Source organism: Crocuta crocuta, unplaced genomic scaffold, assembly GCF_008692635.1.
Source record: "Crocuta crocuta isolate KB4526 unplaced genomic scaffold, BGI_CrCroc_1.0 scaffold41, whole genome shotgun sequence".
Lineage (NCBI taxonomy): Eukaryota > Metazoa > Chordata > Mammalia > Carnivora > Hyaenidae > Crocuta > Crocuta crocuta.
The window spans coordinates 11223747-11242151 of record NW_027529428.1 but is presented as its reverse complement, the minus strand read 5'-3'; the positions used below and the strand labels follow the sequence as shown (position 1 = coordinate 11242151).

The 18405-nt window shown below is 45.2% G+C and overlaps 1 protein-coding gene across 5 annotated transcripts in view; it reads left to right on the top strand.

The window, feature by feature from the left end:
* Positions 1–212: 212 nt before the first annotated feature.
* Positions 213–18405, top strand: part of TJP2 (tight junction protein 2) — a 93914-nt gene continuing 75721 nt past the window's right edge. For 3 of the 5 annotated variants that reach the window (XM_077759411.1, XM_077759410.1, XM_077759409.1), the window contains exon 1: positions 213–333. Coding sequence is in view for 2 of the 5 variants with exons in the window: in XM_077759414.1 (XP_077615540.1) it covers positions 18335–18394 (60 nt within the window). In the remaining 3 variants the exon portion in view is untranslated. Of the gene's footprint in view, positions 334–18309; positions 18395–18405 lie in introns of those variants that run through there. The other 2 variants (XM_077759414.1, XM_077759413.1) reach the window with 2 other exon arrangements.

Sequence of the window (18405 nt, the reverse complement as noted above, 5' to 3'; positions counted from 1 at the left end):
GGATAAGGTCCGAGGTGTGCGCGCTTTCCTTCTTGAAGTAATAAGAATGTTCTAAAATGGATTATGGCAATGGTTGCACGACACTGTGCATATATTAAAAGCCATGTTATGAATGGCTGGATTGCACAGTACGTGAATTTCAGTGCATTTCCCAGGATCTCACGGTGCTGGGAGTGACTGCGTTGGATTTCTAACCACACTGTCTTTTTCAGGGTGCGGAGTGCTGCATTACTGTCATCTCCCTGTGAGTGGGACTGGTACCCGGGCCGTACCTCCTGGAGTGAGCACTGCACGAAGTATAGACCTGTGCCGGCCGATAGCCTGCTGTACCAGGTACTTGATTTTTCCTCTCATCAACCTGCCTACTGGCTCTCCTCACCTAAAGTTTTGTAAATTATTTCACATCCTAGATGTAGTCGAGGCCACCATTTTCAGTGTGGCTGATAGAGAAACTGTTCCATATCAGAGAAAACTTAATTGTAATGTCTTATTTACCAGGGAACCAGAAGCATCATACCTGCATTTATGGTCTGAATAAATGGTATAACTTTTGTTGCAGCTGGATGAGAACTAACTGAGGTCTTTCCTGGCTGGTGCATCTAAGTCCAAGTCCAGTGGTTGAGAATAAATGCCTAACAGAGTATGTTAGTGTGTGGGGTGATAGGTCATTCTGATAAATCATGTTTTTTCCACTATCTTTGAGGGAGCAGAATTATGTAAGAGTGGTAAGCACGTTGCTGAAAATATTAAAGAAACTGGTCATAGTGGCTTCCAAAGATTAATTATGTACAAGCTTTTAGCGAAAGAGCTAAGAGTGAGTATTATCTATTTACTGATTCAGTTTTAAGTAGGAATTAAATGAGATTTACGAGGTATTAAATTTTATTTTGACAGATGCTGGGATGTATTTGTTCTTAGTTACACTTTAACCCCTGATTATAGGCCAGTCTGTGGTGGCTGGACTGGGGTTGGAATTTTTTTCATGTGCTTGTTTCGTAATTCCTGCCTGTTTAAGCTTGCGGCCCCTGCCTGGGTGCATTCGAGCTATGTGTCAGGGCTGGGGTTTAATAGACTGTGAAGAGGACACTGCAGGGTGGCAGATGGCTGTTCAAATCCCAGCGCTCCTGCCTTCTATTTGAATAATCTTGGGCACATGTCTTCATTATTTCTGGGTTTCAGATCCTTCATCTGTGAAAAGAGAGTGTCAGTATGAAGCTGAATGAGTTGAAGTATAGCAGGAAAGAGGTGTATGTCCAGGCCTTTGTCGGAATCTAGTTGTCCAAATGGAGACACCTGCATGGGGGAGCCCTTAGTTTCCACTGAACTGTCCGGGTTTTGTTTGGTAAGATGTTCTCTGTGGAGCTCTTAAAGTTTCCAGGCACAGGAAGGCACATGCTCACTGGGACTCCAGTACTTTTCCTGAGACTAGATTTCTGGGTAGGATCTTTTGATTTGACCGAATGATTGCAGGAGCGGCGTGGAGTGTGGCAAAGGAGGACCGTGCAGGCATTGTCTGTAGGAGGAAAGGCTCTTTGTTTTGATTCTCTGTACTAGTGACCACAGGTCCTTTGACGTCCATTTGTTTTCCCAAGTCAGAGCCTTGTTATAGAGCCCTTTCCTGTGTAAAAACTTACGCTTGCCTTTTTGGAATGACTTGGACTCAGGTGAGCTTGGGTGGCGACCATTTTTCCCAGAGCATCTCCTGTCACCTTAGTTTCAGATCCAGCAAACGTTTATGAAGAGCGTTTTATTTGCCTGGCACTCAGCAAGGTGCTTCCGCTCAGATTGTTTAGCCCAGAACAACCCTGAGAGGAAAAGTGTTACGATCACCTCCCTTTTGCAAATAAACACCAAGATTCACAGATTTTAAGTGATTTCCCCAAGGTCGTACAGATCCTGACTCTCAACCTTGGTGAGATTCCTACAGTAACAGCTGACTGTATACACAGAGTTATACTAACTCTACAGAGCTTGGAGACTTAGCTCCTAAACTCAGAATAGTAGCAGATTTTTCTCTAGGGCTAGTGGTCCGCTGATGGTGGGTGCCTGGAGTTGAGGAGTTTTAGGTGCTGTCCAAGTTTGCCGAAGCAAGACTGTTGTGACCCATTAGCATCCAGTGCCTTTGGGTGGAGGAGGGTGCCTGCAGAGCCCACTCTTGACCTTGACTTGAGGTTTCTGATCATCAGCCTTCTGGAAGGATGTGAGTCTGGGCCCAGACTTCTCATTGTTAGGGAATTTAGATACCTCACAATTATCATGGACTCACCCCATTACATGGGTTTAGAAAAGTCAGATGAAGGTGAAAACTTGAAACTTTTCCTTCTGTGCGCCTGGGAGCCCCTCCGCAGTCCCGTCTTCCCTGGGGCTCCTCCATCTATCTGAATGCTTGGGGAGCTCACACTAGCAGCACAGACCCGCCGCAGTAGTGCTCAGACTTTAGGACATCAGAAACTCCCAGAGGGCTTGTTAAAACAGATTCCTGGGTCGTGCCCCCAGTTTCTGCTTCAGTCGGTGTGGGGTGAAGCCCAGGAATATGCATTTCTAACAAGTTCCCGCCAGGCCATTCTCGGTTTCCAGACCACACTTTTGAGAACCATTAACCTAGAAAGCACTTCTAAGAGCTGGTTTAGAGCATGGGCTTGTATTTATAGACGGTCTATGTGGCCAGTTTCCCTCCCTGTGGTGAAGGGATTGATTCCTCAAACTTTTAATGAGCATCTCACACAGCACCTGAGGGAAATTAGGAGGCATATAAAGGCTCATCCCTGAGGGACTTGGGGGACTTGGAATCAGTAATTGCATTGCTGTGTGAAAAGGCTGTACAACACCCCCCTCTGCCCCGCCTTTTGGTTTATGTGAGCAGAAGCCCTGAGGCAGTGACTAAGTGAGGGGGGCTTCTTGGGGGAGGTGATATTTGAGAGGCAACCGGAGGATGAAAAGTTGTTGGCCACATGGGCAAAGGAGGAAAAGGAACTCGGGGAGCAGAGACTGTACACCCCAGGGCCAGGCTAGAAGAAAAGTTGTGTGTGGTGAGAATCTGGCTGCCATTCTGATATGAAGTGAAGTATCAGAGCTGTAGTAAAAACAATGAAAGCTTCATGTTTATTTGAGGGCTCCCCATAGGCGGGACTGTGATAAATGTTTTATTGGCACAGTCTCTTTTACTTCAGTTTTAATTAAAAGTTGTTTTAAATGTTTATTTTTGAGAAACAGAAAATGAGTGGGATAGGGGTAGAGAGAGAGAGGGAGCCACAGAATCTGACGCTGTCAGCACAGAGCCCAACTTGGGGCTTGAACTCACGGACCACGAGATGGTGACCTGATGCTGAAGTCAGATGCTTAACCGACTGAGCCATCCAGGCGCCCCTGCATTGTCTCTTTTGATTTTCATACTAGGTGTAGGGCCTACTATATTCCTGACGTGTACTGGTTTCCTCGAGGTGCCACAAAAAAGGACCTTAAATGAGCTGGCTTCAATAACAGAGATTTACTGTCTCACAGTCCTGGAGGCTGGAAGTGTGAAATCAAGCTGCAGGCAGATGCGTTTCCTCCAGAGGGTTGTCTCTTCTGGGCATCTCTCCTTGACTTCTAGATGCACGTCTTTGCCTCTGTGTGTGCCCATCTTTGCATCCAGATTGCCCCTTTTTGGCCAGACACCATTGCAATGGATTAGGACCCATCCTGAAAACCTCACTTGGACTTGATCACCTCTGTCAAGACCCAGTCTCCGAATACGGTCACATTCTGAGGTGACGAGGGTCAGGACCAACATATGAATGTTGTAGGGATACAGTATAACCCATAACACCATTTTACAGATGAAGAAAGGGAGGCTCAGAGGGCTTAGGTAAGTGCCCAAGTCACATTTGCCATTTCTTTTTTTTTTTTTAATTTTTTATTTTTGAGAGAAAGATAGAGACAGCAGGAACACGGGAGGATCAGAGAGAGAGGCAGACACAGAATCTGAAGACAGGCTCCAGGATATGAGCTGGCTGTCAGCACAGAGCCTGACGTGGGGCTCGAGCCCACAAACCGTGAGATCATGACCTGAGCTGAAGTCGGACGCTTAACCAACTGAGACACCCAGGCGCCCCACATTTGCCATTTTTGTAGGACAGAAACAGTTGACTAGTGGCCATGGATTAAATCTAAGAAGTTAGCAGACCGAGGGCTTGTTGAAACCCAGACCTTGTGACTTCATAGCTGTGTTCTGTCATCTAGTGTTTCACTGGCTTCTAGTGTTTTGTTTCTGCCATGTTTCCGCAAGGTTCCTTAGGAGCCCTTTGGGGTGGAGACCAGGGCGCCAAGCTGCTAGCCTGTTAGTTTCTGGTTCTTGGGTTTCTGGATAAGATATTCTTCCATATCTTACCGGCCTGTCTGTGGGAAGTTATTAAAGCATATGAAACATTTAAAATTCATGAAAGAAAGGGGCTATCTTTTTCAAGATGATGTGCTCTTTCTGCTGTTAAAATGTTAAATATCTATAAATGCACAGTTTATCTGAATATAGCTATTCTATTCTTAATGTCCTTCCTAAACAGCCAAATGTTTGTAAATGATGGTTAATACTGTGTTAGCCCTTAAACTTGTACTCTTAAGTACATTTACTTGGAATTATTTCATCATTCAGGGACTCAAGCACCTTATTTGTCTATCTATAAAGATTCAGACAAATAGTAGTTCTGTTGGTATCCACACAATAATTCCATATTTTCCTCTGTAAGTATTTAAAATGTTCTAAATACTTATCAAAAGACTTTGTTATTTTAGCAATTCAAGCAAACTTTCATGAGAAATTGGTATACCACTGAAGCAGAAGAAAAATAAAAATAAGAAGGGTTTGCTCTTACTTTTGAACGCTTTAGCTATCTACTGACATGTTTTCCCAAACAAAAATTAGAGTGCGTGGTTTACTCATGAAATCAACAAGACAAAGTGGTGGCCATCTGGCCTGTCTCTGGAAATCTGAGATGTCTGGACACTGTTAAGTATACCACATAGATGAGTAATCCTCAAGCTAGGTTCTGAAACAGAAATTTAATGATACTCCTGCATGTTTAAGAGAATCCAGAACCTAAGTATGGGAACACGGCTAGGTGCTCTCCAACCCAGAGCCCGGTCTCTTACTTTTCACAGCCAAATTTCTTTTCTTTTTAAATTTTATTTATTTGTATGTTTATTTATTCATTTATTTATTTAAATTTTGGTTAGTTAACAATCTGTGCAATATTGGTTTTAGGAATAGAATTCAGTGATTTGTCACTTACATACAACATCCAGTGCTCATCACAAGTGCCCTCCTTAGTACCCATCATCCATTTAGCCCATCCCTCCACCCAACACCCCTCCATCAACCCTCAGGTTGTTCTCTATTGTTAAGAGTCTCTTGTGGTTTATTTACCTTTCTTCTCTCCCTGCCCTTCCCATGTTTATCTGTTGTTTGTTAAGTTCCACATATGAGTGAAATCATATACTGTATTTTTCTTTCTCTGATGGACTTATTTCACTTAGCATAATACACTCTAGCTCCATCTATGTCATTGCAAATGACAAGATTTCATTCTTTTTGATGGCTGAGTAATAGTCCATAGAATATATTTACCACATCTTCTTTATCCATTCATCAGTCAATGGACATCTGTCAACAGCGAAATTTCTTAAAAGGATTTGCTGTACTTATCTCTTTTCCTCACCGCCACCTGCCGTTCTTTCTAACACTTTCTCCTCCATCTATTCCAGCCACTGAGTGGTCCAGTAATGGTTCCAGGGTCCTTATGAACTAGGCACCGCACTGCCTGAGGGAGTGTATATGGGCAAGGCTCTTCCCTGGCTGGGAGTTCCAGTTCAGTCTTATTTGTGATCAGCAGTTATGCTGCCATGTGTGCTGCCTGATTCGGGCCCCTGGTGCTGTGGCTGTGTGGGGAGTCCTAGAGGAAACCCAATTCCCATTAACCTGCTAAAACTGAGATAAATAATTTGCAACGAGCTTCTGCTTGGAAGGGGTATCATCATTGGATCCCTGTTATTGGTACTTTGTCACGTTTTTGAACAGAGTGGTTGGTGACAGCAGTTTTTAGTTCAGGCAGAGTTTGGTTCTCATTTGGAAGTAATCTGCTTGCGTAGCATGATTAGACAGGACACCCTGGGCAGAATGTCCCCCACTTAATAATAATTATATTGATATTTAAAAATCGTTGACTTTAATAATATACATAGTTATTTGATTATAGTTATTTTTTTTAATGTTTGCTTATTTTTGAGTCAGAGAGCACAAGCGGGGAAAGGGCGGGGATTGGGGGCAGAGGATCCAAAGGGGGCTCTGTGCTGACAGCAGAGAGTCCGATGTGAGGCTTGAACTTGCGAACCGTGAGATCATGACCTGAGATGAGAGAGTGGATGGTTCACTGATTGAGCCACCAGGCGCCCTGATTATAGTTAGTCTTAATAATTGATATTGATATTTGTAATACTATTGTTGATATTCAAAAAATCAGCTTCGCATCTTAAGTCTAGTTAACTAAAATAATTAACTCTGTCAACATGCTTTGAAAGAGTCTTTAAAGTTAAATTTGTCTCTTCTGATGGCTTCACCTCAGCATAATAAATGTGACAAGAAAGAGGGATTCTAACCCAAGACTTAGAACAACAATCAGAATCCTTTAGCACCTGGAGGATGAAAACTAGATGAGGGAGAGAAACCGAGAATGGCCTGGTGGGAACCTGTTTAGAAATGCATGTTCCTGGGCCTCACCCCACACCGACTGAAGCAGAAACTCCGGGGGCACGACCCAGGAATCTGTTTTAACAAGCCCTCTGGGAGTTTCTGATGTCCTAAAGTCTGAGCACTACTGCGGCGGGTCTGTGCTGCTAGTGTGAGCTCCCCAAGCATTCAGATAGATGGAGGAGCCCCAGGGAAGACAGGACTGCGGAGCGGCTCCCAATCCCACAGAAGTAAAAGTTCCAAGTTTTCACCTTCAGCTGGCTTTTCTAAGCCCATGTAATGGGGTGAGTCCATGATATCTCTGAGGAGCCAGAATTGCACATAAGGAATGTCGCCAATAGGTGGTCAATTTAAGGATGACATAATTGTCAATCTGGACATAACACGAACTGGGGTTTATTATATAGTATCAGTATTTTGTTAAATAAGAAATCTTTTTAAAAATAAATTATGGGTTATAAAATATATTATTGTATTTTATATCTAAATAAATACAATTATAAGTTAGTTATTTATTGAACTTACCAGTGTTTTATTAAATATTATTACTATGTAAGATTTATTTTGTCCTTCTCTAAGTAACACTGATATTTGTTTATGTTTTTTTTTAAGTTTTTTAATTTATTTCTGAGAGAGAGAACACAACTAGGGCAGGGGCAGAGAGAGAGGGAGATACAGAATGCAAAGCAGGCTCTAGGCTCTGAGCTGTCAGCACAGAGCCCTATGCGGGGCTCGAACCCACGAACCATGAGATCATGACATGAGCTAAAGTTGGATGCTTAACCGACTGAGCCAGCCAGGCGCCCCAACACTATAATTTGTTTAAGTCTTTTGATTTATATTTAATATACAAATGCTCCATTTATTCTGTTTAACACATCTTATAGCTTACTAACCTAGTATGTACCCTCTCTCTACCTGTCTTATAAATTCTGCTTGAGTTTTATAAGCATCTTACTTCCTCATTATATATGAAATAAATCTTAGGAATTTCATTCATCTGATTTTTTTCCTTGTCCTCTATACCAGTTTTTAAAAAAGAACTTCAAATAAAAGTATTTATTGAGCATATGATAGTACATTCGTACAAATGGACTCTTATACAGATAGACACATGATATAAATCTGTATTGCCACGAAAAAATAGTCAAGCAACATTTTTATGTATGTTCTTATAAAGGTAGCAAAAGCACATACCTAGTATGGCCCCAGATGTACAAAGTTGTGCATGGTACCTACATACAGGTACCCGGAAGAATATTCATACAGTTATAACAGTGGTTTGCTCTCTGGATGGTGACAATTTAGTTATATTTTGCTACTTTTTAAATGATCTACAGTATGGTTTGGGTAAATAAACAAGTACCATGTATAGAAAGACAATTGAAATACAAACGAGAGGTGTATATGCAAATATATATGTAAAGAAATATACTGAAAAGAATGATAGGACCAGATCCTTTCCTTTGCAAACCAAAGACAACAGTTTGCAAACAGAGATGATGATTTTCTTGCCTTTTCGAATGTTTTATCTGCCTTCAAAATTGTGATCTTTCTGTCTTGTGTCCGAGCATTGAAACAAGTTTCTTTGCAGAATTTCCCAGACCTCCCTGATAATGAGACTGGGAGGGGGGGTACATGGTCAAAACATCCACTCCCCCGCCCCATCTCAGACACTCCCCCCTCCCCCCAGCATTTCAGGGAGGGACCTGGGATGCCTCAGGTAATTCTTGTCAACAGGGAAATTTAGCAGAAGTCCCATAGGAGCGTAATTTGTTAGCCTGGTCTTCAAGTGTGATTGAACGCTTCCTTGGAAGTCCTTTCCCAGGCCCTGCTTCCTTTGTTCCAGAGACTGAGCTCTCTTCCTGACTGCCCTGGAAAAACGTCTGCTCCCCGTGCTTTTCTAAAGGCCCCTTTCAGATCTGAGAAGTCTTTGAAAATCTAGGAGACTCTTCAGCTACTTTAATCTGGGCTGATAGGGGATCCTGAATTCTTGGGGCTGGAGGGTTCTGGTGATAATTTTTTAAAGCAATTCACGAGTTGCCAGAGGCCCCTCTGGTTCCCGGGAGGACCTGTGTCTCATGCGACGGTCCCTGGGGCCTCTCTCACCTCAGATTCCCTCCCTAACCTGTGAGATGAGAGCCTTTTTACCTGGCCCGTTTTTAACCTATTGAAGTTTTTTGTTTTTCTCAAAGCACTTGTTTAGGGAGTGAGTGGGTGCTCCGAAGTTCAGTTAGATGCCAGATCACATTTGCATCAAGGATTCTCACTAAACTAGCTCGAGGCTGGAGTCAGATGACATTTACCTTTTTTTTTTTTTTTAAAGAGAACGTTTTATTACTTTTTTTTTTTCAGAGAATTTAACAGCGTGCTCGGAGTCCAGATTGGTGGCTGGCTCTTTGGTTTTTGCCTGTTCCAGCTGGGTAAGAACTATGAGCCACCCGACCCAGGAAGTTGCCTTCCCGGTGGCAGCAGATCTCATCATTTCTGTCATTGTAGTTGGACCTAATGGCTTCCACTAGATCAGCCCCGAGCACCTTGGTCTTCTGAGTTAACCTGTGTGGAGGTGACAGCGATGCGGGTCTTCCCGTGGACCAGACGCCACAGCCTGGCCTTCTCCTTGATGATGCAGTGGGGAGCCCCCATGTTAGGACAGCGGGCATGCAGGGAGGAGGCCTGCTCAGTGGCATCCACAGCACACACAGTGGGATCCACAGTGCAGTCACTATCAGCTGAGCCTGTTTTCCACTAAGGTGGGCACAGGTGGCCTCTTAGTGGGGACATCCCCTTTGCTGGCAGCTTTCTCCTTAATCCAGATCAACAGTCTCTGCTGCTTCCCTTGCTTGGTCTCTGGTCTGCATCTGGAGGCAGCCTAAGCAGCTGAGCAGCTGTTTGGTGGTACAAGGTTAATCTCGGGGCAGGGGGGCAGATTACACATTTAGAGAGAAGAGCCGGATGTCACGGGGCCATTTGACAAAGCAGGTGAGGTCCCTTTTGGGCTGGGTGTCTTGTCCGATGCCAAAATTCTTGGGCCTTTTCTCAAACAGGGATTGGCCACCTTCTTGGCCTCCTGCTTCCTTGCAAGAGCGGTGCTCTCATGGCCACCTTCTTCCCTTCACCTTCTTTCCTTTCTGCATCTTGAATGGGTGGAGAACAGAGCTGTGGAATTTACCTTTGAAAACTGTGCAGCAGGAGTTTAACAAACATGATCCTTCAACCCTTGTTCCGCAGAAACCCTCCTGCGTTCTGTTCAGGAAAGAAAACCACAGTACCAATGGCAAAGGCCCTGACCTGACCTGACCTGGTGCATTGTTTGTAGTGGAGACAGTGAACGTGGCTGGGGGCCGGAGAGCAGTCATGATGATGAGCTTCAGTCCCACAGGCCTGTGTCTGGGGCCTCCCCCGCTTCTGCTGGATGACAACCTTGGGCAACAGCTGCTTTCCCCCCTTGGAAGTGCAGTTTCCTTGTTGCTGAAGCACAGCAGTAATACCAAACATACCAAAGATATGCGGGCCCTGTGCGGCTTTGCGTGAAATGAGTTACAACAGTGTTTGAGAGAGTTTTGGCACGTGATATGCTTTTAATCAATCTTTGTTTATCACGCTTTATTTGTTGTCGTTGTATTAAGATTTTATTTTTGAGTAATCTCTATATCCCCGCCCCCCAGCCTGGGGCTGGAACTCACAGACCCAAGATCAAGAGCTGCTCAGCTCTACTGACCGAGCCAGCCTGGCACATCTTGTTGTTGCTGGTTGTGTGTGTGTGTGTGTGTGTGTGTGTGTTTTGAGAGAGAGAGACACAGAGCATGAGCAGGAGGGGCAGAGACGGAGGGAGACAGAATCCGAAGCAGGCTCCAGGCTCTGAGCTGTCAGCACAGAGCCTGACGCAGGGCTTGTACTCAAGAACCGTTGAGATCATGACCTGAGCTGAAGTCAGATGCTCAGCCCACTGAGCCCCCCAGGCATCCTGTTGCTGGTTTTCAATTGAGGGTTAATAAGTGGCATCTGTCCCTGAAAAGAGTGTGGATTTTGTATACTGTGCAGTGTAAGCAGGACACCCCTGGACACCCCGCCAGGGGAGGACCCTCTGCAGCATGGAGCACGCTCCCCAGAAGGGCCTGTCTAGACCAAACTGTGCTTCAGAAGGTGCTCCTAGGATCTCCAGGCCTGCAGCTCTGTCTCAGTCCCGTCGGTCAGGGTGAGGACACTTTGACCTTGCTTGTTGGCCAGAGCATGCTCGAACCGTCCCCTTATGAGTGTCCTGGGAGCCCGCACGTGGGCAGCCTGGCACCACGATGCCCCCCAGCACTCTCCCAGCACCAGACCCGGGCCCCCCTGGACACCTAACCCATCCAGTCGCAGCTGACTCTGAGGTGCACAGTGAATTCTTCCGTCAGTTCTGTGGCCAGCTGACCTCAGCATGCTCAGGATCATGGCCGGGTTTGGATTTTGTGCCAATGGCGGAAAGAGAAGAGAGTGAACTGAAAGCCACCATGCGCTGAGAACCGAGAGTACTTTCCTTCCAGTACGACTATTGTTTTTGTCACTTTTGTGCTCACTCTGACATCTTTTCGTTGTGGTAATAACAACATCCCTACCGATGTGTTACCAAGAGTAATAATAATAATAAAGTTAAGAAGGGAGAGCTGTGGATACTAGGGTCCTTTGCTGTCTTGGGCTCCCCTCCCTCCCTGCTGTGGTGCCTCCCTCAGCTTCCCTTAGCGCCCTGAGACCACCGCCCGCCCCTGCCTTTTTATACCCCTGCACTCTGCTCTCTGAAACGCTCGCTTCACTCACTTTGCCGCCAGAAGCAAAGCACTCAGCTGGCCTCCATGTCCTGCTTTAACTTAAACTTGACTCTCTCCTGAGGCCATCACTTCCTGGTTGCCACCTCAAGGGATGCTTCCTGCTTTAGAAAGAAAGAGAAATCTAAGCAGAAGCTGGCACTGTGGTCCAGGCAGGGAAGCTCAAACAAAGGCTCTGGGGCAGAAATGCGCTTGGCCAGGATCTCAAGAGCCACAAAGAAAGGCCAGCGTGGCTCCGGGACCTGAGCTTGGGAGAGAGCAGGATGAGCTGGGTTGGGCGGAGGCAGCAGGCTTGGAGGCTGTCTTAGCCAGCTTGGGCTCTAGAACAAATAATAGCTGGGTGGTTTAAACAACGGACATTTACTTCTCACAGTTCTGGGGACTACGAAGTCCAAGACCAAGGTGCTGACAGATCTGGTTCTTGGTGGGGGCCCTCCTCCTGGCTGGTAGACAGCTGCCTTCTCTGTGGGTCCTCACATGGTCTTTCCTAGGAGCTTGAGCCTGGAGAGAGATCTCTCTCTTCCTCTTATGAGACCACAAATCCCATCTCGTGAGGCTCCTACTCTCATGACCTAATCTAAACCAAATTAATTCGCTCCCAAAGGCCCATAGCCAGATACCACCACATTGGGGGTTAAGGCTTCAAGCCCTTTGTGGGGGGGGGGGTGCTGAGGGAGACCCACACATTCAGCCTGTAATGAGGCCATGGCAGGAAGCCTGGGTTGGTGCCCTTTTGAGGGTTTAAAGGCACAGAGTTATGAGATCTGATTTGATTCATTAAAAGATCATTCTGGCTGCCGGGAAGGCTGGATGGGAGGATTGGATACAGGGAGACAGCAAAGAGGCAAGTCCTGGAGGAAGAGGAACTTTCAAAAATTAAAACGTGATTTTTCATAAATAAAACACTAATCTCTTCATGTTTTAGAAGTGTCTTTGGAAACTCACTACTGAAGATTTTTTTCGGGAGGGGAGTTGATCTTTTCTCTTTAGATGATCTTTTGTGGATAAATATCATGTTGAAGAAACATTTACTTGTGTTCATGAGGGTTGGGTTGTTTTATTCAATTTTCTTTTTTTTCTGTCAATATCAAATAGAATTTTATTTACTATTTTTAAATTAAAACAGGCCTGTAGTAAAACTTGTTTTTGTTTAAATTTTTCTGGTCTCTGGAGTAGTCTCCTAATTAGCCTTTTATCTGTATCTGTGCATATGTCTGGAATGGCCACCTAATTTTGAAGCTGACTAGGATATTAGATGATTTTTACATTTATTTGTGTTTTTCTGAACTGTTTCGAATGCTTTATAATTGGCATCTTATTATTAATTTTTTTTGAAAGAAACTCAGTGGTCTAAAAAAAAATGAACAAAACTGAAAACAGTTTTCTTAACTATGGAACAAGGTAAATAGTGTTACACTGCACTTACCATTTCCTGGACAGAAGAATGTCTATGTAAAAATTGGCAGTGACCTTTGAGACACTAACACGTAGACGTCTGGATGGTCAGGAAAGTGGCAAAGTAGAGGCAGCTTTCTGCTCTTCCTACATAATATTAAGCTATGGGAACGATCCTGAAGACGGGATTTGTAGTACTTGGCGGGAAACTAGAAACACAGTGCTTCCAAAGGTAAAGCAGGAATCTTGAGTTGCCCCAAAGGCTGAGGTGAACCTGGGGATTCTTCTAGTGGATTATAATGCACTCATCTGTTTGTAGGATTCTAAGTGCTAAAGGCTAGCTTGAATATAATTTGCTCTCTGCACTGTGTGTAAACCTATGACCGTTACACTTAGAGTCAAGTTTGTTTTGTTGTATCATATTTATAGAACCATCATAGATTGCAGTGAGGAGAGTCTCAATCAGAAGGCTGTCTATGGGGCTTGGTGGGTCATGCAGGACTATATGGTACTAGAAGCAGTTCCATATATAGGTATCAGTGCTTTAACTAGGCATTTAGGTAGCTAGTCACCCTGACCCTTCCTCCCCCCTTCCGGCAAAAAGAGTACTTTAACAAACTTTGGGAATAACATTAAACAAGTAAAAGTGAAGGAATGAGGGGCAGAGCAGGACTTTTGATGCCTCTCTCCTAAATGCTGTTTTAGGGCCTGTGGTGGGTGCTTAGGGGAGTCCTTCATGTGAACATGTGAGGTTACTGGGAAGGCTGTTTGGACTGAGAAGGGTGGGAGACGGTGGCAGAGATGAGGCCACAACAGGTGAGGTGGGGAAAGGCCAGGTCTGTTCTCCCAAAAGGTGCCCCTCCCTGGGGCAGAGTTTTAACTGCTACCTCCGCGTGTTAGTCATTCCTGTACTTGAGCAACTCTCCCACCTTGTCATCATTTGTTTACTTGGTTTTGTCTTCATCACACTTTGAGCAACCCCCCCAGTATGTGTCATCTTTATCTTTTCTGTATCTACCCCAGGGCCAGGAGTGGGGGGCGGGGGCAGGGAGAGGGGGAGGACTTCTGGAAATGTTTGTTGCGAGAAAGTGTCTCTGTGATTCCAGTCTGCCATTCTGCATACAAGTCAATTAAACTGCTCAGTTAACCTGTAAACTTTTCAAATGTTTATTTTTGAGAGAGGGAGCCTGCAAGCAGGGGGAAGTGGAGAGAGAAGTGGGAGGAGACAGAGAATCTAAAGCAGACTCTGCGCTGTCAGCACAGAGCCCAATAGGTACTCAAACTCAAACCATGAGATCATGACCTGAATATATATATACATGTATATGTCTATGTCTTTATGTATGTGTGTATATGTACATACGTGTGTGTGTATATATATCTAAATTGTGACGTTATTTTCTTTTAAATGTTTATTTATTTTTGAGAGTCAGAGAGAGACAGCGCTAGCAGGGGAGGGTCAGAGAGAGGGAGACACAGAATCTGAAACAGGCTCCAGGCCTGTCAGCTATCAGCACAGAGCCTGATGCGGGGCTCAAACCCACAAACAGTGAGATCATGACCTGCGCCGAAGTCAGACGCTTAATCAACTGAGCCACCCAGGCGCCCCCAAATTGTGACATTCTTGAACAAATCTATTAAAAGTGTGTATCATATTGATTTGAGATCTTCTGACCAACTTAGTACAAAGATTTTATACGTAGTAATGCATCCTAAAAATACTGAAAAATTGTCCAACCCACAAAAAGCATGGCACAGACAATAACTAGTTTAAAAAGAGAAATACACACAGTCCTATTCTGTCATCAGTCAGGTTCCCATTTGCTTTCCAATTCGTTTATATGTTTTTCATAATTTCTTCATTGTCATCATAGGATAGATAAGATCTGTGTTCTTTTTCATTGGTGATTATAACATTATTCTCCTTGTTGCTGGATACACTTGCTGTAATTTTAAATGATAGCTTGCTGTGCCAATTCAGTTGACTGGCTGTAATTTAACAGCCCTCTATGGTTGGACGTTGATGTTATGATGAACTGGCCTACCATGAAGTGCCTCACCTCCCAGTCGGCCACTGGAATCCACCCTCCAGTCTCATCTTCCCATTGAAGCAGCTCTGGTCAGGCTGAGGGCTGGTCCTCCGCTTGGTGAGCATCTCCTGTTCTGATCTTAATGGACCTCCACATGGGTGAATGTTGTCGGCTATATTCCCTTTCTTGAAAATCATTCTTCCTTTGACCTTGTGGACAGTGTTCGAGAGAGGTTTTTCTTCCCTTTCTGACAGTTCCTCTTTAGTCTCTGCTTTCGGGACTTGAGCTTTCCCCCTAAATATTGGCATTCCCAGATATGGGTCCTATTTTTTTTTTTTTTTGCCTGTCACAATAAAGATTATTATGAAAACAGGCTGGATGGGTGCTCTCTTTAATCCTCTGTTGCTTCAATCCATAGTGTGTCTGAATATTCAGTCTCACTTCCTCCGCTGACTTCAGCTTTCTTGATACATTGACATTTTCAAATCTCTTCCTCCATCCCAGAGCTCTCTACCCAAATACTCCATGACTAGTGCATAGTAGATACTTGAACATCTCCACCTTGATGACCCATAGCCCATGAGGCTCTGTCAGTCCTTAACTAAACTCACTGTGGTTCTTCGAGCCCCTCCCAAGATATGCTCCCACTCCTGCATTCTCTGTTTTGGTGGAGATATCGTCAGGTACTTAGTTAAGCCAGAAACCTGAGAGTCACCTTAGACTCACTTCCCTCTTTCTTACATCATATCTAATCAGTCCACCAGCCTGCGGATTGCATTCCCTTAATTTCTCTAGAATTGGCTCTGTGTTGTCGAACACTGCCTAACCCGAACACTGCCTAACCCGATAGCCATGTCGTCTCTCACCTGCGTTCCCACAAAAATGCATTTTTGGCTGGTCTTCTCATTCTTACTGACTCCCCTCCCATCCAATCCCACCTGCCAGATTCATCTTTCTCCAGAAGCTGACAGAACTATCTTTACAAAATGCCAATGCTAATCCCACTCCCACTGTGTTCACAGCAGGATACAGACCCTGCTTGCCTGGGCAACCTCACCTTCTGGCACTGCAGGGCAAGTCTGGTCTCTTCATTCCTTGTTTCTCCACTTGTATCTATTCCCTTCACCTGGAAAGCTTTTCTCCTCTTTTCCTCTCACAAGTCCATTCCTGTCAGTGTCTCCATGTATGTAAAGCCTTCCCTAAACCCCATCCCCCCAGTCTGGGTGAAGAACCCCTCCCCGAAGTCCCCAGAATGCCCCAGGCGTTTCAGCGCCTTTGCGGTCTCTTATTATTTACTGATCATCTGCTGTAAGGGACTGAGCTCCCCGAGGTGAGAGCTTAAGAGGTGAGAGCTTAATCTTTTATCAGGGGATCTGGCTTGATAGAAGTTGTTCGGTAATTGATAGAAGTTCTTTGGAGAAACACATTCTAGGAGTGGGGTTCAAATGTGCAACCCACATATGAAAAATATGTCCTACTGTCTTTCCAAAAAGTTCTATTTATAACTGCCAGCAGCAATACTAGCATGCTCACTGAACATGCCTTTCAGCAACTATTTATTGTTACTCTATGTCAGTCATTGTGTCAGAAGAATAGTATTTCTACTATAAGACTATTTCATTATTTGGAGCAGCGTAGACCAATAGAACTTTCGGCAATGGTAGAAATATTCTATATCTGCACTGTCCAATATGGAAGCCATTAGCTGCATGTGGCTATTCAGCACTGGAAATGTGACTCATGTGACACATTAGTCTGAAATTTTCATTTCCTTTAAATTTATTAAAATTTTTTTTAATGTTTACTTATTTATTTTGAGAGGGTGAGAGTGTGAGCAGGAGAGAGGCAGAGAGAGAGAGAGAGGGAGACAAAGACTCTGAACCAACCTCCAGCTGTCAGCACAAAGCCCACTGTGGGGCTCGAACTCCTGAACCGTGAGATCATGACCTGAGCCGGTCTGATGCTCAACCAACTGAGCCACCCAGGCGCCCCTGGAAGCTTTTAAATTTTGAATCCCTAATTTTAGTTAATTTAAAATAAAATGTATTGAATACCCATATGTGAGAAGTGGTTATATTGAGCAGCGCCTCTCTAGAGAGAAAAAGGAAATCGTTCTGCAGATGTTAAGTACTACTCTGTGGATTCCTTTCTTCCTTTTTAAATGCTAATGAATCAGCTCACATTACTAAGGTGTGACCAGTTCACAAACGCTATCATTGTCATTGTTTGTTGGCACTACCTAATTTGGGAAATATTTTTTAAATCGGAGCTTAGGTCAGGGGAGTAACCCCTTACACCAGGAATACCACTCAAACGTCTGAGTCTGGAGGCTTGAAGGCAAGTGGGAAACGTCACTCACAATGTTTTCTTATCCAGAAGCATGCACTTAGCTACCCCAAAGGAGGCCAGAAGCCTCACACTTTTAGAGAGGCATCTGCTGGGCTTGTTTTTCCACATAAACTGCCAAACTTGTTTTGATTAGGCAGGAAGTGAAGCAACTTTTCGGGGAGAGCGCCTAGCATCTGCATCTCGTCAGCGGGTCAGACCGGACATTTTACCTTTCACCTCCTCCTTGTGAGCCTCGGCCGAGTTTTGCCTTAAGGGAAAGCAGTTTCAAGGGAGGGGCTAGGTGGTCCACACTTTTTTTTTCTTTTACAGCGCGGTTCCCTTAAATTTTAAACCCAAAGTTATACTTTTAATCAGGATACCTGTTTCGAGTCTCCCAATAATTTACATGCCTCTAAAATAAGGAAGCTCTTGCGCGGTTCTTCGTACGGAGAAGACTCTAAAACGAGTAAATGTCCTGATGAATCCTGCGTGGATAAGCATCTGTGAGCTCCTGGTAACCTTTTAAAAGCTGAGGATGGGAGAGGCGTTCCAATGTTCTTACTGGAGGTATTGGAAATGGGATAAAGAGATAAACCTGGGGTGTATTTTCCTCAAAAGTCATCTTTTCTGTAGCACCAACATGCCAGTAGCCTCGGAATTCCGGTAATCCGTTGTGGAGCTGAGAAACGTGGGCTGCAGTGCCGTGTGCGTGCTGGCTGGCTGGGCAGGCCTCCCGCCAGGACACACAATTTTGGGGCTTCCCCTCTTCTTCCTTTCGGAAGGCGCTAAAGGGGCGCAGCAAACCTCTCCAAAACGGGTTCGTCCTGGAGGCGCACGCGACCGCAAAGGAAGCGCCCCGGGACAGACTGGCCGGCGGCCCCCCGCGCTTCTCCGGCTCNGGGGCTGGGCTCCGGCGGGGGGCGGGCGGCGGGAGGAGGGACAAAGGGGTGGGCCCCGCGGGCCGGCCCTCCCGCAGCCCGGGTTTCGGGTCCGAGGACTGGTCGGCCGCGCGGACAACGAGGAGGAGCGGAGCCCCGGCGGGATTTGCGCCGGAGATGCCGGTGCGAGGGGATCGCGGGTTTCCACCCCGGCGGGAGCTGTCAGGTTGGCTCCGTGTAAGTGCCCG